At 36.1% G+C, this 20,891-nt stretch overlaps 1 protein-coding gene across 2 annotated transcripts in view; it reads right to left on the reverse strand.

Moving 5' to 3' along the window:
* Nucleotides 1–20,891, reverse strand: part of SLIT2 (slit guidance ligand 2) — a 380,209-nt gene that overhangs the window by 151,451 nt on the left and 207,867 nt on the right. For both annotated transcript variants that reach the window (XM_058430212.1, XM_058430211.1), the window contains exon 5: nt 10,126–10,197. In XM_058430212.1, the coding sequence (XP_058286195.1) occupies nt 10,126–10,197 (72 nt within the window). The remainder of the gene's footprint in view (nt 1–10,125; nt 10,198–20,891) is intronic.

Consider the following 20,891-nt stretch of genomic DNA (forward strand, 5'->3'; position numbering starts at 1 on the left):
TTGAGATGCTGCTGGAAACTCTGGTAATTTCACTGTTCTTTAATATTGCTCATGGTTATATGCTTCTTCATATTCTTAACCGAAATCTAAGCCCTTATTGGTGCTAAAACATTAAGAATATTTAGTTTCCATAGGACTGAGGTTTTCCTTAAAAGTTCTCTGAACACTGTTATATCTGAGTCCACATATTTCCTGAACATGAAGGTATTTCATGAAGTTACTCATATGAAGGGACAATCCAAGTTAAACAAGTGAATAATTCATTCATTAATGTGTCAATTTTTTTTTATATTCAAAGGAAGTTTTACACAAAGTGTTGTGCTCCTATCACTGCTCATGAGAAAATCTCTCCCAACAGACCTCTATTTGTCTGTATATGGTTCAAGATAAACAGTGTCAAAACTATGCAACAATGTAATTTATTTCAGGGTTTCTGGACTACTTAGCTGCACTCTTTTTGTTTCACCCTGCTCACTCCCTTCTCCACTACCTTTCAAGCCCTGGGTACTTCTGGCTTCTGTAAACAGGAAAGGATCTGTTCTCTGCCATACCTTTAGTGACAGGCTGGCCTTCTTTAGATGTGATTTCCAATTGTGCTATGAAATTATTCTGAATTAAGAAAATCACCAGAGGAGACTTTTTCACTTCTTCAAAAAAAAATTATGTTCCAACTATTCACTAAGACATAGTGTAAATTTGCAGATCATTAAAGAGAGTTGGATGTTAAGGGCAGAAGTATCATAAGTGGTTAATTTCAGACCTTCAGCTGACCTAACTTAGCACATACTTTTGTGTCTTCTCCCTTATTTGCTGACTCCAATCTTCCCTTTGGCTTCTGTTCAAATTCCAAATTGCCTCTCTATGTGATCCTTTGCTGTCCAAGTAAATTTGTGTTTTGAAGAACTGCTTCAATCTCATGGAAATGATGGGGTTAAGAATAACATTCATGATCTCGGCCGGGCGTGGTGGCTCATGCCTGTAATCCCAGCACCTTGGGAGGCCGAGGCAGGCGGATCACCCGAGGTCAGGAGTTCAAGACAGCCTGGCCAACATGGTGAAACCCCATTTCTACTAAAAATACAAAAATTAGCCAGGCGTGGCGGTGGGCACCTGTAATCCCAGCTACACGGGAGGAGGCAGGAGAATTGCTTGAACCCAGGAGGTGGAGGTTGCAGTGAGCCAAAATCGCAACTCATGACATTGCACTCCCACCTGGGCAACAAGAGCAAAACTCCATATCTTTGAAAAAAAAAATATGATCTCTTGGTATTAACATTCTTTTTTTTTATGGTAGGGGGTATATCTTCTGATGCCCTAGAATAACTCTAGATAGTTCATTTTGATTTTTACCAGCGCTGGTAAATTTAGTCTCACATATTGCAGTGTGTCGATGGACTCCATATATTAAGAGATACCACTCTATGCCTCACGCGCAAAAAGTTCTGAAGCTCATGATTCTCTTTAATACCAAAAATAATTTAGCCTAGTTTCAAATTTTGATTTATTCTAGGTATGGGGGACAATATACAAAGTTGCTAAATATAAGTTTTAAAAATAGGTATATTAAATGACAAAAAAGTTAAACATTTGCTTACTTGGCATCCTGAAACAGAGATGCTAGTCCATCATTTAGGTTTTCTTAAAGAATTTCCTGTTGTATTCTTTTAAAATATGGGTATCATACTGAGTTTGAATTACATATACAACACTTAGGTTAATAACTACATAAAACTGCAGTAATTTCAATTAGTGTGTTCCTACCTATAGCAAATTCATGTTTTACTGCAGCATCCAAGTCATAAGTTCTTGTAACTAATAGGATTTTTGGGAAGAATTAGAAGAAACATAAAATGTGCTTAACAATACAGAACACAACAATCTTTAATAATTTCTGAGTCAATCTGGATCTCTTAATGTCTCAACAAAATTATTATAACTATGCTCCAATTTTGTATTGTTTTGTTTCATTTAAAGTGCTAGAAATAGTTTACTTCATGTTCATATTATTATTATTGTAAGATAGAAAACTCCAAAAATTTAGTTAAGACACATCGAAATGGCTAAAATCAATATGAGGGAATAACTACTGTAAAGAAACCAAATAAAACATATAAACCACATGGGAGAAAAAGAATAAAAAAGCTGCACACATATGAGCATGGTCTCTTCTCCTTCTTTCCATATATGCATAAACTTCAAGTCAATACAAATGTCTACATATACCAATATTTATGCCAATCATGGCTTTTAAAGAGTAGCCCCAGATATAAATTATGATACAGAGTATAAGAATAAAAATTGATCCATATACATGTACATCCTTGACATAAGTTTCAGCAACTATATCCTTTACCTCTGCATAAAAGCACATCAGTATTAACTTCAAAACTCATAAAGAAAGCAATTAAGGTGTGGACCATTCTGAGGACCCCAAAGTAATTTACATTATGTGAGAATTTAATCCTTTTACAATCTTTCAGGCAACAATTTGCTTTTCTCACAGCAATAAAGAATCTCAGTTTTTATAGGAATAGCCTATGGTATAAAGTTATATGTTTGTCAATTTGGGGGGAAGAAGCAACAGATAGCAGTAGTAGAGATGGGGAGGGAACCTGCTTTAACATCAATTGAGGGAAAGACAACTAAACTGACATTAAGTCCTGGGAATTGTAAAGTGGTAGAAACTGAAAATGATAATAATAATTGATAACGTTTAATGAATTCATAGCATATGGCAGGGTCTGTAGATACGTCATCTCATTATTCCTCATGATAACTTGGGAAGGAGACATTAGCATTATCCAGATTTTGAGACTATGTGGCTCACAGAAGTTCAATAAGTTATACTTGGTATGTAGCAAATAGTCTGAAGTTTTCATTGGAATGTAGATGTATGTATTGCCATAACTCCCTATCAATACATAGTGACTCAGGAAAAAGACTCAGGAACATTGTGTTCTCCAAATGGGGGTTTCAGCTAAATCAATGATTACTATGGAAGAGACCAGCAGATGAAAAGTACTGTAGAATGTCAGAAAAGACAGAGATTATTCCAGGCTGGTGTAGTCATGAAAGAAAGGAAAAAAAAATACCAAAAACCTCAGATCCTTAAAAAATGGATAGAATCTAATTAGACAGCAAATAAAGTGGGTATTTCCTATGGAGATAATGGATCTATCAAAGAATAGTTGTGAGCAGAGGCACTACAATGTTCACAGTGAATATCTGCAACAGAGAGGCCATTCTGGCTTGAGCAAAGAGCTTCCGTACAGATTGAAGGGAAGAAGGAGCTAGGAGCCTAGATCAAAGTCAGAATGTTAGGACTAGTCAGAATGCCTAAAGAGACTGGATGTTACAGCATTTAATAATCATCTGTGCTCTTTCAGGAAAGAGTCTGTAATTCCTATAGATACTGTAGAACTAGGCAACATTCTGCCTAGTCCTGGAGTTTCTGTATCTAGTATATTATAGATACTACAGAACTGGCAACATTCTGCTCTATTCCCAGGGCTTTGCCATAGTGTCTATAACACAGGTACTTTAAAACAACTTTTTAAATAAACTGAATACTTTTAAACCTTATAGTAATAGATAATAAACAATGTTTTATGAAAAAAATCTGGCAACCTTGTTAAAATTATCTAATGAGAATATAAACTGGAGGTCAAAATTCAATTAGCAGGCTATTACAAGAGTTCAGAGGTGACAAAGTGTACTGTTCAGTGTTAAAGATACAAAAAATCGAAGGTCCATTCTGTCTCATAAGACGATATAGCAGCCACGGCATGATTATGCCAATTCATATTTTGTAAGTATGTGAATTGGATTCCCAATTACTGAATCAGACTGTCTTGTGTTTTGTGTTATTTTGTTTTGTTCTAGAAAGCATTTATGAAGAAATATTGTTAGATTACATTTTTACATGACAAAATGCATTATTGAAGAAAAATTGCTGAAAGCACTCTGAAGACAAAACAAAATGCAAAGATGGAGAGGTTATTGGTAGCAAACTCTATCACAGTTGTTGGGGATTATCACAATTCATTGTGCTTTCAGAGGGAGTGCAACCAGGCAAAATACAGGACCATGGACAGTTCCCATAGTACTGATGGGGACATCTGCTGAGCTACTAATTTTTTTATATATATGAATGCCTGAGACAACCCCTTTTTATTTAGGTACATAAGAAATGAAGGTAAGTTTCATTTGAGAAAGGCAATAAAAGACCTTACCTTCTCTATCTAAGTAAAAAGCCCTCCCTACAGGTTTGTTCAGAAGGTTCTATACCACACTGAAGACCTCTGTAATTTAAGAGTAAGGATAGCAATCCCTATAAATGAGAAACCAACCTACCATTTGCAGTCTCTTCAGCTTCAGGTTTACTGAAAATACTCTAGGAAGGAGCTAGGGGCATGGAATGTACAGCTTCAATCTGATACCAATGGATTTGAAATAAAATCCAATGAACTAAATGGAAAAACTAACAGATTAAAGAAGCCATTTTGCAATTATGACTTAACTTATATGACAAACCTAATGAGGTCTTGCATTTGTCTGGTAAAATTTACATACCCTCTTTTCTCTGTTTATTACATAATGATTCTATATCAAGTGAGCAACCCTTGCTCTCTTATCATCAGGAATTATGTAGATGACAGTGAAAACTAGAAAACAGATATTTAAAATGAGAAAAAAATTAAAAATATGATGAAATATGTAAGCATCTCTGTGTATCTGGGATAGCACTGTGAGTTTCCCTTCTATGGGTTCTAATGGAGTCATCGATACAAAACTTGAAAATGACACAGTTCCAGCAGAAAAACAAAATTTCTAACTAATGTAAATAGCTCTGTAACAACACATAGATGAACTCTCTCTATCCTGTTTGCCAAATCATTTTATGCTAATAAATAATGTATTCCAAATTGGGTGACTTCTTTCCTAAAATGTCATAAGAATATATATATTTATTTTCCAAGTGATATTTTTGCTTACCTAAAGAGAACCATGCTGAATCATCTTGTGACTTAAAACCTTGTCTAAAAAGTAATGCATGTACAAAAAAGAATAAATGCAAATATTTTCCCCAACATATTTTTTACCAAGAAGCATTTTGTTCCTGGGAAAGGATTATAAGACTCATAACAGACATAGGGTTAATGGCATTGAGATAATGCAAGCAAATTGGAAAGATACATATTTATTTATGAAGAAAGAATAGTAAAGTTTGATTGGAATAGAGGATGCACCTTGTGGATGTATTGCAAAATTAAAGCAGCAGAAAGCAGGTGTGGTTTATTTCACATAGTACATTTAAAATATGTCCTTTTTGAATTTAATTTAAGTAATCATATTGAACTCACTAAAAAACTAACGGTAAAGTAAATTAGATTTTGTTTTTTTGATGTGACTAAAAACTAGTGATGTAGGTAATTTTAAAGTTTATATATTTGTACCTTTTTTCTTTAATCCTAGGATAACTATAACTAAGAATGTTTTATCATAAAAACAAAAGACTTTTGAAATATTCTGGTACTTACTAAGTACCATATGTTCTTTAAGAATAAGCTCACAATTCTTGGCAGTAAAGTGAGATTTAATTTTAACATTTTTCTAAATTATCAATTAATGGAAATGCCTAATAGATACTTGAAAACAAATCAGTGGCACAATGTAACATGACCCCGTTCAATATTTGTTTAGAAGACAGCAAAGGCTTTACTGCATCAGTGGTAAGGTTTTTAAATATATATATATATATATATATATATATATATATATACACACACACATTTCTAAAGCAATTTTTCCTAAATATTGGTTATATTTTGGTAAAGCATCAGTTGATAATGATATGCTATCAATACTTTAGTTCATATTTGGTTTGGGAGTTTAAAAACACAAATGTAAATCCTATGGAAATGTGCCACCAGTGACCATTATAAACAGTATAATTTAGTTGATATTTTCATATGATCTTGTTATTCTCACAGCATATCTCACTGTGGAAAATGTCAGGGGAAAAAGTAGTTTAAATTGTGGCTGGGGAAAATAAGGTAGCAAAATAAAATGTAAAAAAATTTAATCCAGTTAAGAAATGAATAGAGAGAAGCAAAAACGTTATGGGAAGTCCTCCCTGGAGATGTTTAAGAGCAAGATAACTGTCCATCTGTTTAGAATAGTTTTAGTGTGGCTTGCCTGGAGGAAGGGGAATGAGATCTGCTAATCTGCAAAATTTCCACAGCATCAATTTCATATTGTTGGGATACCACCTTGAGCATATTTAGCCAATCCACAAGATTAAAGCAAATGCTTTTAGTGAAAATCTTGTGAACACTGGAATTTGCTCTAAGGCCTGAATGTGGTAAATCCCATAAACCTGTTACAGTATATCAGACTGGGCTTTTACATAGTGCTATATAAAATATGGCCTGAGCAGCTTCTTTTTTTTCTCTTTTACTCTCTGAATAACTCTGAACAGTAGCCACAATGGCATCATGCAGGGTTTTTCAACTTGTAAATGGACATACTAGCATGATACATGGGATGAAGTAATGTACCTTCTTCTTGCACCAAATACTAATAATATTAATAATGCTAATATTAATGGAAATGTATTGAGCCATGATGATGACTTATGTTCACCAGTTTCACAATAATAGGAATTAAATTTACCCTCAGTTATAATATATTTTACCAGATAGCCTTCTTAAGTTTTCATGATAAAACTAAACTTCATACAAACCCCATGAGATTGGAACTTTTTTGAACGATGTAGTTTGAACTATTTTTTAATCCTAGAAAATGCCTTTTAATGTAAAATTTTTATAATATTGCAGCTGTTATCCTAATTCATAAAATAAACTTACACATTCATTGTGATATTTTAATATTTCCCTAATTGTCTTTCACACTGTTACATGGAAGGCAATGAGAATGAATAGTGGGAATAAATTGTTCTTTTGATCAATACCATTCATCATCCACATAGTTTCTGAAGCCCCTTTTCTTCTGTAGAAACATAAGCTTCCAAAGTTAAAATAATGTAGATGCCACAATACTCAGCTCCCCCCATATTCAGATCCCTATAATCCTTACCACTGCTGCTATTCAGGATACATACTGCTTTGCCTTTAAAAAACAGGGACAGCCAGGCGCGTAATCCCAGCACTTTGTGAGGCCAACGCGGGTGGATCATTTGAGGTCAGGAGTTCAACATCAGCCTGGCCAACATGGTGAAACCCCATCTCTAGTAAAAATACAAAAATTAGCCAGGTGTGGTGGTGGGCACCCATAATCCCAGCTACTAAGGAGGCTGAGGTGGGAGAATCGCTTGAATCTGGGAGGCAGAGGTTGCAGTGAGCCGAGATTGTGCCACTGCACTCCAGCCTGGGTGACAGAGCGAGACTCTGTCTCAAAAAACAAAACAAACTGGGGTTGGGCACATTCCATCCCTTACATTACACACACACACACACACACAAACACACACACACACTCCACTGCACTATGGTTTTACTCTTCCAATCTAACCATTCCCTGATAACTTCAAGCAATACTTTTCTGTTTCCTCAGCACCTACAGCCCTTAATGCCTTGTTCACAAATCAAGGTCTTGTGTATATTCATTTAGTACTTTCTAGTATGTTTTCTTTTTCCATTTTGTAACTTCATGTCAAAATGACCCATAATAGAATAGTCATTTCTAGTCAATATTGCTAATCATCTCATGTTACACTTTCCTGTCTCCCCTTATGATGCATTTTTCAGGGTTAACTGTTAGCATTTGATTAGACAAATACTTGCAAATGGAATACTGTATTTTCATAGCATTTTACTGTTTTGAAAGGTCTTTCATATATCTTCTTTCCCTAATAACCATACAAACCCAAATAACTATTGTTTACTTTATAAAAGTAAAAACTGGCCAGGCACAGTGGCTCACACCTGTAATCCCAGCACTTTGGGAGGCTGAGGGTGGATCACCTGAGGTCAGGAGTTCGAGACCAGCCTGACCAACATGATGAAATCCCATCTCTACTAAATACAAAAAATTGGCCAGGCATGGTGGCGGGTGCCTATAATCCCAGCTCCTCAGGAGGCTGAGGCAGAAGAATCGCTTGAACCCGGGAGGCAGAGGTTGCACTGAGCCGAGATTGTACCACTGCACTCCAGCGTGGGAGACACAGCGAGATATCATCTCAAAAAAAAAAAAGTAAAAACTAGGCTTAATGAAGCTGACTAATTTGCTCATATCTGCAAGTCCAAAAAATAACAAAACGTTCCGAGACTCCAGTCTCAAACTCATCTAACTGCATTAATAATTTAAAAAAACTCATCTAACTGCATAAATGATAATAAAATATCTTGAAATTCTGAGAAAAAATTATGCCTGTGGGGGAGAAAAGATTTGAAAACTTTGCTAGATCAACATCCCATTAGATGAACACTGACTAGCTTCTGTTATCTCTAAACTTTTAAAATCACGTTTTAAGGATAAATACAAAATATATAAAGAAGAATCCTGTCAAGACTGGTCCCTATTTCCATGCGTATCCTTAAATGTGAGAGGAGAGCCACTTGTTTACTTGGATTCCCTGAATATCTTTACTAAGAAGATTAAAAGCCACCTGTTTTAAGGAATTAGAGATAATACTACTGTAAGATTGCAAATAGCATTACTAAGGGATGGTCAACTGTAGCTATTGCTGTACTTTTACAGCTAAGTGAAGGCAACTTAAGTAAGTGCTACATAGGAATTCTTGCACCCTGTTCTGTCCAGGTAGATTTGAACACCGTGTATCATTGAGTCTACCTGAAGACTTCTTGAAGCCCTAACTAGCAAAGGTAAAAAGAAAGCAAATAAAATCGTATTAAATTGAGCACCCATAAAAACCTTACAGCCATGGTTTTAATGGTTTTATACATTTATACCTTAGAAGTTTGTAGTTTTCTGTCTTTACTTGTACATTTAGAAAGTACAAGTTTAAAAAAATCATTTACATTAAGGAGAAGACATAGAGGCCAAAATCTGTGGCTTTATAAACAGTTGTCTTCTTTGACAAGGGAAGACATCTGTCTTACTTTTGCTACTGAAAAAAAAAGGCATTGGATCCAACCATGGAGAATTCTGAATATAAGTTAATTCGTGCCTGCCTTGTTTATTACTAGCTAAGAAATATTAAATTCCTGACAGTTAATCTCAGCCCAGAGGGGCTTTTCTCCCCTATATTCCAAACTAACGTAAAAGCTAAGAAAACCATTTATGTCCTAGGATTCATAGTCTATCAAAAACCATCATTTTTAGAAGCTAATATAGTATTTTAAAATTTAGAGAGATATTGATATTATGATTGTCATTGAGATCTTAAATCTGATATGTATCATTAGAAATATAGGCACTTTAAAAAATGCTTATAATCGAAACACCAGACTAAAGATTTATCAAAGGAAAATACAGAAATGCACTTTTATTTTTTTAAAGGATGCTATAAATACATTCTTTCATGAGGATATGAGGGAAAATGTTAAGAAATACATTCACACAAAGGGAAAGACGTAATTTTGTCATTCTCATGCTTTTGGTATTTAATGAAAAGGGTGATCTTAAAACTCTGGAAAAAGCTGTAGCTCTAGGCTACAGGTGTCTCTAAGAAGAAAATATTATCTACTATTTCCAGAAAATAATAGTCCATATTCTCATAGCACTTTTAGTAATCTTGAAAATGGAACATGGCAGAACTGGCCCAACAATAAAACTAACAGTTTTATTTCTAATAAACACCAAAAGCAACTGAAAACATAGTTACTGAAATTAGCTCACAGAAAAAGTGGGGGAAAAAACACAAATATCTGTGAATCAAATCACTTCATAGGTTTCAAAAGATTAATCACAAGGATTAAAGAATGAATTTAATGATGACTTGTTTCCAGACATCTTCTAAATGACCATCTCGTCAAACAGCTTGTGAAAACAATTGACAACTTACTGTTACAAGGTCTCCTACGCAAGCATAGACACACACAGGGCTTTCACCATTTCTTTCTGACACTTTATTTAATATAAACTTGACTTTGAAAATAGATAATAACTTAAAACACTATAAATTTAAAAATATATACTTACAAATTTTTTATGTCAACTGCCCCACGGAAAGCTTTCCTTGGGATTGCCTGAATTTGGTTTTCACTGAGATCACTAAAAACAACAACAACAAAAAGGATCACATTAGCAAATATTATTTAAAGATTATTTTAATCCAAATGTTTGAGAAGTTATAGGACACCAGAAAGAAAAAACCCTAAAAGGATCATAATTAAATCCACAGCATTATATGCAGTTTCTAATATAAATATTTTATATTTCTAATATAAATTAAAAAGCTGGAGTAATGGCTTCTTGAAGTATGCTTCTAGATCTTTAATTTCATGAGAAACTATAAAATATGGTACTCGTAAATTTAAGAGTCACTCCGTATCTGTGTAACAAAAACATTTCTTTAAAGAATAGTAAATTGTTCATAATTCAGTTTCAGGGGATTCTGAGGTTTTAGTAGTTTATATTTCTCCAACGCCCCTGGCATAACTTATAAAGTATATAAGAAAGCAGCCTACTTAATTTCCCAGAGTAGAGTGGGTAAAAAGTGATAAAACCTGGACAGTATGATTAAGTTTTCATAGCACTTCTAGTAATCTTGAAAATGGAACATGGCAGAACCGGCCCAACAATAAAACGAATAGTTTATGCATCAAATATTAATAGCAGGTTGATATAAAACCTTCTTTAAATAATTCTATTGTAATCATAAACATAGACTGTCTATATTTGCATTTTAATTTAATTGAGAAATACATTTTAATCACTGAACAAAGCACTCTGAGCTGGAAAGAGCAGTTTGTAAAAATCGCTCATCTCATGAAATGGATCATTATTTTTCCTTCAGAGAATTCCAACGCCAATTCTATGAGCTCACATAGTATTATTAGCCTTAACGAGTAGAATATAAATATATGTGCAAGAAATATCAATGAAAGCAGAAAATTCTCATCTAGTTTTAAGTAACATTACCACATAGTAGAGTTGAAATATCAAACAAAATAAATGATTAAAGCAACAATGATGGTATTAAAATTATCTTTAAAATTCTAGGATAACTGATGCTCACAAAGAAATACGAAGCTACTAACCACAGGTGCATAACAGATGAAAACAGAGCCATTTTCCAATATGAGGAGGCATATTGGACAGATTCATCCACATCCTCTCCCCCACTGCTGCTTATGATCTGAGTTTCTTGTTCATACATTTGTGGCCACACAATAGAGAGAGAGAGAACTGGCAGATACAGAGATTTAGTGTGTGGTCTTGACCTTATTAGCACAAAGTTTTAAGCAACAAAGATTTGCATTTGTATCTCAATATCCTCAATGTTTTTTGCTAAGCAATACGTAAAAAAAAAAATAAATACTAGTCTATTTAAAGAGTAAAGGTCTGTAGCACAACAAATTATTTCAAACAATAAATTTACAAAATGTGCTTATGTAGGAGTTAAGGCAGCCATCCACTTCCTTAGTGATGTAGTGTGTTACTGCTTTCAATAGTTTCAGTATATCCCTAAGAGTATTAATCCTTCATTTCCTTAAAAATTGCTTATTTCTCCAGTTTGCCATTGATGTAGACTGACTTCCTTCCTTTGCTTAATTACATCAAGTTAAGATTATCTAACAATATATATTTAAAAGCCTTGATGACAGAAACAGTGTTCAGAGAAGGCTACAGAACAAAGAGAAAGCAAAGAGATATAGGAGACACAAAAATAAGAAAGTAATAAGAAATGAGGAGGAAAGCTTTGCATTCAAGAAAATTTGTATCTGTTTACAATGCCTCCTGAAAACCATTTGGTAGTGTTTCTACTGTTATGTCTTCGCCAATTCCATGTTTTCTAATCGCTTATAATTTTCCGCTTCAAAGACAAAAAAAAAAGCCTCAGAGTGTGTAGATGTATAAAAATGGCAGAGGTGTTTGCTCCAGACTTTGCCTGCTCCTAGGCTCTGCAGCCTTGCCCTTCCCAACAGCTGGGGCTACATCATTCCCCACCTATAGCCTCGGTTCTGCTCAGTCCCTAGGCACTGTTTTGTCTTAGAGTCACAGAAGTAGAGTGGGCTGGGCGGAAAGTCAGGGAGATGATTTTAGGTGGTTTGTAGAAAAAACTGTGAAACGCACAGTCAGAATGCCATTCCTTTTAAATTTGATGTTAGTCCTTCAAATTACCTTGACAGAGTCCTAGGGCATCAAATAGCTAGATCCTGCTAATAGAAATTTTTTTGTTTTGCAAAAGTATGAGAGTTTCTTGCTCAGAGCCTCCTTATTCTCTTAAGGCTAATGGTTTATGTGTGGTTGTCCCCTGAGTAGATGGCTCCACAAGCCACGCTATGGGGTCTCAGCTCTGATGCCAAGGATTAATTATGGATCCCAGACTCCTTCAGTTAAACGGGCCATGTGCAACCACGACAGGAGGAAGAAACTAACACATTTTTAGTACCTACTACATGCAATAGTTGCTTTCTAAGCAGAAATTATTACCTTACTTAAACTCTTATTTCCTTTATTCTTCATAACCACCTTGTAAAATAGATACTGTTTCTTGGTTTTACAGGAAAGGAAACCGAGTTTCAGAGATGTTAGGTGTTCGTGCTAAACAATGAGACAAACTGTTAAAATAAATATGTGGAAAACATAGGTAAATATTTAGCCAAGATTTAGGGATTTCTAAAGATGATTCCAGGAGCTACTTAATCTCAATATGTCCTTCCTATAGTCTGAAATTTAGAAGACTTTTCCCTAACTCATCCTAGCCTCCGACTTGTCATTTGCAAAATGATGCATTAAACTATGTTTGAACAATGATCTATATTTTCTATATATAGTCAACTGAAGGTTAGCAGTTATCTCAATCCAACATACTGTTATTTAATATCGACTCTATGTTGCAAGGGCTACTGAGTTGGGTAAGGCCAATTTCGTATCTTTAAGAATTTTCAAACCGAGTAAAGAAGATGAAGCGAATAGCCAAACAGAAGGACGAATAAAGTGAATTCAAAAAAAAAATTACTGACAGTCAAAAAAGCAAGACAGCACTTGGAATAAGAAAAAAAAAGATCATGTGAATGTGTCAACATATAAAAGCAGATGGACAGGGGAGGAACAGCAAAAACCAGGGCATGGAGGTGGAAACACATTGCACTTTTTATGCCAGTAGTTTGCGGTTTGGTTTCCTAAGAGGGTACAACATATGCAGTGGAATAACAGGAGAAGGGGTGGAAAGGACAAATCAATGGTGCGCTGAGTGAGACATTACTGATAGCAGTATATTGTTCTGTGAACTGTGTGGAATGAGCAAAATGAGTCAGAACTACTGAGTCAGTGGGATGGAGCTGCCGAGGGAGGAGTCTGTAATTATATCACCAGGTAATAGAGTGTAACAGTGTGTTTCAGAGGAAGAAAATAGCTTGATTGGAGTTGATTTTTTGGAAGATTAATCTGGAAATTGAGTTTCAGATTTTTTCATACCAACTGGGGAATGCACCCTTATTTCAGCAGACAAAGATGTGGAGAGGAAGGTGATAGTCGGGAGGAGGACACGGGTTCTCCCTTAGATTAACTAAACTGGCAATGGAATTTAGGACAGATACATGGGGTCAAAGGTTCAAATTTAGTTATATTGAATTTGGAAGACTAGATAAAGACTTATATGACAGCAGGGGAAAAGACAGTGAGAACCTAAAGCAACCATCAACCATCAATTCATTGCTTCCTTACTCTAGGACAGTGCATGAGGCATGTCCACACTATAAACAGAAAAAAATAGAGAAGACCAAGAGTGATATTAGGGATGCATGAAGAACCAAAACTTAGAAGCGGATTGCATGTAAAGATGGATTAGGTAAGGGACAGAGAGGTCACAGGGGTCACTTTGAAGTTAGATGAGAGGACCATTAATGAGGTTGGGAAATCCAAAGAGCAATTTGGAGTGCTAATTACAATTATGGTTTCGAATTTTTTTTTTTTTTTTTGAGACGGAGTCTTGCCCTGTCTCCCAGGCTGGAGTACAGCGATGTCATCTTGGCTCACTGCAAGCTCCACCTCCCGGGTTCACGCCATTCTCCTGCCTGAGCCTCCCGAGTAGCTGGGACTACAGGCACCTGCCACCACGCCTGGCTAATTTTTTTTGTATTTTTAGTACAGATGGGGTTTCACCTTCTTAGCCAGGATGGTCTTGATCTCCTGACCTCATGATCCACCCGCCTTGGCCTTGGGGATTACAGGCGTGAGCCACCGCACCCAGCCTTGAAAATTTTTTACATCTAGTTGGAGAGATGTGAGATCTATCTATCTATCTATCTATCTATCTATCTATCTATCTATCTATCTATAGATACATATGGATATATACACACACATATATATATATCACAGTTTGAGGTCAGTGAAGATAGTTTCTGGTAAGTAAATTATGAGTGGTATCTGAGAAAGATAATCAAGGAGACAGATCAAAGAAGGAAGTCATTGGTGGCTTGGTTGACCCAGGCCACCTTCCAAATAAAATGAGATCTTATGTGAAACTTGTTTAAAACTGATTAAGCTTGGTAATTCTCAGCCTTCAATGCTGGGGAAAGAGGTGGGAGGTGGTGAGTGGCAGGAATTGAAGCAGGCAGGCAGCTTGTCAGAGCAATTGAGAACACTGACTTCAGGGCCAGATTATCTGAGATTAAATTCTAGCTCTACCATTTATTAGTCATGTGACCTTGGGTCACAGTGCTTACCATCACTGTGCTTTAGTTTCTTCATCTATAAAATGAAACAATAATAGTTTATATTTCATAGGATCGTTAGGTGAATTCAATGAGTTCATACTTTTAAAATGTTCAAAAACGACTTGGCACATAGTAGGGACTACAGAGGTGATGGTTTCATACATGTTATAATTATTCTACTTGGAGACTCTTTTATGTGCTCCTGAGTATACCTGCTAAATTCCCCAAAGATCATTGCAGTCGATGTGAAGCATTTCTGATGGGAGTGTACTGTTCTGTGACCTGTGTGGAATGAGCAAAATGAGTCAGAACTACTGAGTCAGTTGGATGGAGGAGTTTATAATTACATCACTAGGTAATAGAGTGTAAAAATGTGTTTCAGAGGAAGGAAATGGCTTGATTGGGGTTGGTTTTTAGGAAGATTAATCTGGAAATTGAGTTTCAGAGCAGGCAGGGAAAATGGGCAGAGAGCTGTTATCAGACAGTGTGTCAGAGAGTCAGTGGGTCTCCAGTGCAGTAGGCAATGTTTTTAGAGAACACTACGTAATAAAGTCAGGAGTTAGCATCTGGTGCAAATGTAAAATCTTCAATGGAAGTTAACATGGGGTCATCTCAGGGAGACCTTACAGCCATTCAAGTTTGCTGAGTAAGCAAATAACAATGGAAAAAGTGTTTGGAAAAGAGGAGCATGCTAACAATGCACAGGATATTGGAGAGTCAGGATTGAAGACAAGAAAACTAGGTTAGTTTTGTGAAGAGGATACTGCAAATGCTCAGGCATGACACTACGGAATTTTCCAAAGAAATTAAAAATATTTAGCACCTTAAACTTGAAAACCTGGTTTATTCAGTTTTTAAGATCACAGAGAAATGAGGGGAGCTGGAAAGACTTCCCCATTCTGAAGCTCATCCCAAAGAAAAGACATGAAGAAGGGTGAATGTAAGCATTTTCAAATAGGAAAGGTTAATTCCTGGTATTTGACCAGTTGGAAAGATACAGGCCTCCCAGAGCCAAGTCTGAGAAGTGTCTTACTGGCCAGTCATGAAACCATGTAGATTACCATTTTAGAACCTCCCCCTTCTACCATATCCAATTCATTCCCAAAACCACCCCAGCACTGTCCCCAGTCAAGTCCCTTTCTCCATTCTCCACTGCCATGGTCACTGGTAAAAACCTCATCAACACTCTTCATCGCTGACTGAGACTCCAAACTGATCTCCCTGCTTTGACTTATGATTCCTTCCAAGGCGTCTCCCACACTAGTACCAGAATTGTATTTCCAAATTTGAGTTTATATCAAAACACATCTTCCTGAAGTCTTCTCATCTCAGTTAAGGATACACCATCCATACCGACATTCAGACCAAAAAATCTGGAGTTCTCACTGACATATCACAATCTTCTACAATCTATGTCCAAACCACTAGCAAATCCTCTCAGCTGTTTTCAAAATATATCCAGAATCTGACCTACCTGCACCTCTAGTCCCCTGATCGCACTTACCATCTCATCTTGTCTGAGTTACCTAATAGTCTCCCAACCATTTCTCCTTATGCCCTTGCCTTCCTAGAGCCACTTCCTATCATATTTCTGATGAAAACTACAGATATCTTGCCTCATTACAAAGGAAAGCTCAAAGGGTCATTAAGGTTTACAAATTCCCCCCAAAATCTAGTCAGCACACCCTTTTTGACCTTATCTATTTTTACCCTTTCTTTCACTCTCTCTCTATTTCAGCCACATTGTCCTCCTTAGGGTTACCTGCAAACTCTCATTCTCTTACTTCAGGATCTTCCTTGATACCTGCTGTGACTCTATTTCTACCTCATTCCTTCACTCATGAATTTCATGATCTTAATTCACCTTTTATATGATTTCATATCATTCAGCTTTTGCACATTCTCTTTTTGCCTCAAGCACCTACTTCCTATCACCATGAGATGGAGAGTTAAACATTGTTCAAGACGCAGACCAACTCCTCAGCTGAGCCTAGCACTAAAATCTCCATAACCTATCAACTATGTGACGCTGTGCAAAGTACTAAGCCTCTCTCTCCATTTGCTTATCTATAAGATGAACTCGTATTAAATATATCTTAGAATTGTTTTACCTAGTTCCAAATAAGGTTTGTATTAACAATATAAATTAGTACTTACATTATTAGATAATAAAATTATTGCATAATTATTTTCATTATTGGGGAGTCCCTTGTTCTCTCTCTTGAACTCTTAAGGTGACTTGTGCTGTTATTTAGTAGAGTTCTGTAATTTATGTTGACATTTTTAGATTCCACATACAAGTGAGATCATGTGGAATTTGTCTTTCTGTACCTGGCTTATTGCACTTAACATGATGTCCTCCAGGTTCTAAAAAAGTTGATCTCATAGAAGTGGAGGTTAAAGTGGTGCCTACCTGATCTCATAGAAGTAGAGGGTAAAATGGTGCCTACCAGTGGCTGGGGCAGTTAAGGTGAAGCGGGTTGGGGAGACATTGGTCAAATAATATCTATTTACAACTACATAGGAGGAATAAGTTCCAGAGATCTATTGCACAGCAGGGTGACTATAGTTAATGACAATATATCATATTCTTGACAAACGCTAAGAGAGTGGATTAGGTTCTCAGTACAGAAATGATGACTACGTGAGGAACTGATTTGTTAATCAGCTGATTTAAACATTCCACAATGTATATATACTTCAAAACATCATGTTTGCAATGAATATCTACAAATTAGTTAATTTTTAAAATAAATAAATTTGAAAAAAATAGTTTTAATTGAATTCCTTTCCTAAATAACTCTCTCTCCTGTTAGACAATATGACAAACGAAGGCAGGGATGTTAACTCATCTTATTTCTGCAGAATTACTGGCATGTGGTACACCATCGCCAAATGTTTGCGCAAGGGAGGCAGGGAAAGAAAAAGAAAAAAATATTTATGGCCAGGCGCAGTGGCTCATGCCTGTAATCTCAGCACTTTGGGAGGCCGAGGTGGGTGGATCACCTGAGGTCAGGAGTTAAGAGACCAGCCTGGCCAACATGGTGAAAACTCGTCTCGACTCAAAATACAAAAATTAGCCGGTCATGGTGGCAAGCACTTGTAATCTCAGCTACTCCGGAGGCTGAGGCAGGAGAATCACTTGAAACTGGGAGGCGGAGGTTGCAGTGAGCTGAAATTGTGCCACTGCACCCCTGCCTGGGTGATAGAACAACATTCCCATCTCAAAAAAATAAAAAATTACAAAACATGGCAATTTGCAGGATGTAAGGCAAGGGATACTCCTGTTAAGTAGAAGTCTGTGGTTTGAGGCCTGATAAGTAACAAAATCTGGCATTATAGACATAACCAGGGGAAATCAGAAAAGAAAACTGGACTTCTGAGAGGACTTTTAAACATAATGGTATCAAGGCAACACAGGAGAGGAGAATGGCAATGTTTTATAAAATGTTGGAGATAAGAGACTACAGCTCAATGAACAGATCAGAGACAGAAACACAGATTAAAGTCTTTGTATTATGGTGGGAACTGAACTACACGCTGCATACATAAATCTCCTTTCGGGTGATATACATCAATATATTTCAGATTTCCAGGTTATTATCCCCAAGAAACTTATGCTTAGTTTACTCAAGATTTTAAGATTTGCAAGTGAGAAAGTCCACTGTGGTCTTTTCTCACCCTCACTCGTATTTTCTCATTCATGTATTCAATAGCATTTATTGATGGCATAATATCTGATGTGATCATTGCTTTAAGATAATTCTGTTTCTTTCAGGGTATGTTTTTATCACCACCTTGACTGCTGCTTCTTGATTTATATGCGTCTCTTCTACATATGTCTTTCGTCTTGCAAATCTTAATAAAATTCGATATGGAATAAGTACTTTGGGCATTCTTTGTTGGATGTATGAATGAGTTCTTTTTAGGGATTATTGGGGCTGTTTCTACACCAAAATTGTTTTTTTTTTTTTTCTCCCACTGGAAACCCGCAGGAACTTCTAGTTCTCAGCAACAGTTTTGTTGAACACAGTAATAATAATCTCTTTCATATAATCTCTAATATGTCTTGATCCCAGCACTTCTTGCTGTTAATAAAAAGTGTCAATAACTTACTGATAATAACTGTAAAATTCCACAGATGAAAGTGTGAAAAAGTATGCACTTTACAACTGATAAAATAAGTTAATACTCAAAGCTAACATTTATTGAGCAACTACTAACTGCCAGGGAACACATTTTATTGTTTCTATAACCAAGTCAGGATGTATTCTCTTATTTTTATTTTGGAGATGAGGAACTAGGCTTTGGAGAGGTTACATTATTTACCTGTGGTCATACAGCTAGTAAGCAGTGGAGCTGGGATTTGAACTTGCTCTGTTGTTTCTCAAACCTCCTATTCTGAAGCACTGCTATCCTGCTTCTTACAGGAGGTAAGAGGCAGCTTCTACAGAGGTCTGGCTCTCTGGTATTACAGTTCAATCACCCTGGAGCTGTGGTTTCAAAATGTTATTTGAAGATCACCCATAAAAAAATATCTAGGGACATTGTTTTAAAAAACAGACTTCTGAGCGCCACTCCAGAAATATTAGGCAGAATCGCTAGGGAAGAGGTCCAGGAATCTATATTTTTAACAAGTCTGCCTGGTAACTGTTATGCCCATGGTCTTTGAACCCTATGTTAGTAACCCATTGGAACTCCTCTGATAAATGGTACCTTCTAGCTTTTCTTTGGTTTACAAACATGACATTTGTTTATTTGCATCTAGTTGGAAGTTGTAAATGCCAACAGAAAATAAAAACTAGGAAGCCCCATTAAAGCCAAGAAGAGTGTACACACTCTCTGGACAAAGGAGAGAGCTGGATAAGAAAGTCCACTATTTTATAACATGAAATTTACCATTTCACCCATTTTGAAGTGTACAGTTTGCTGGTGTTAAGTACATTCACACTGTTGTGCGACCATCAAAGCCGTTCTTTTAGAGAGGTCACTCTAAAACTTCTTTTTTTTTTTTTTTTTTTTTTGCATACTGTGTACTAGGACAGGTCTGGAACAGATAAGTTTGAATAGAAATCCTTGGTTCCACTCCACAAAAATTAAAACGGGTGACCAAGTGATCTTAGTCAAGTTACTGAGATTCTTTGACTCATGTTTCATTTTCTCTAACTAGGAAAAATAATACCAAGCACTGTTGTGTCATGGTTCCCATGAAGATCAAATGCTCTGATCTACTCCTTGTGAAGCTATGAAGTGCTTCATCAGAGCACAAAAAGGCTCTGGCCCGTCTTACTTTCTGCACTTCCATTCATTCAATTTAGCCCACTTCAAGAATTATTTATGAAGGCAGTATGTGCCGAACACACTTAGAAATGAAAAGTTAAAAATAGCATAGTCCCTGCTCTCAAGAAGTTCAGATCCAGAAAGGAAAAGTAGATAGGTAAAGTGATCATTATGCCACTGCACTGATTAAAATAAAAATCAGTAAGAAAATATAGAAAGTCTTGAAATAACAAAGGAGGAAATGTACTCTGTTACTGCTTGAAGTGTTGGGGATGGCAGATGATCATCAAAAAAGACCTTGCAATAGAGTTTAAGTTTATATATATAATATCTTTAATACCTATACATTTTTTCTTGCCAAGGCTTTGCACATGCTTCTCTCTCTGCTTAGAATATTCACATGATGTCTTTTAATTGGTTAATCCTCCTACTCATCCTTTGGGGCGGGGCTTGAACATTCTTTTTTCTAGCAATTTTCTTTGAAATGTGTTAATACTGGAGTAGTCTTCCTTCCTTGCACCCTGGTAGAATATTATACTCGACTGATAGCATACTGGATTGTAATCATTAGCTGCCTTGTTGACATATCCCACAAGAGCTGAAATTCCCCTCGAACAGTGCAAAATTCATCATTGTATCCTAATGCTATGCCTGGTTGTGGTCAATAAAACATGAAATTAAAATGCCCATCAATGATTAGAAAACTGGTATTATACTTATGGACATTACAATTCTCAAGAAAATTACCTATTTACCAGGTACTTGATGTCTTTCTTAGGGAATATTATATGAAAACGT

Source organism: Hylobates moloch, unplaced genomic scaffold (assembly GCF_009828535.3).
Source record: "Hylobates moloch isolate HMO894 unplaced genomic scaffold, HMol_V3 SCAFFOLD_17, whole genome shotgun sequence".
NCBI lineage: Eukaryota > Metazoa > Chordata > Mammalia > Primates > Hylobatidae > Hylobates > Hylobates moloch.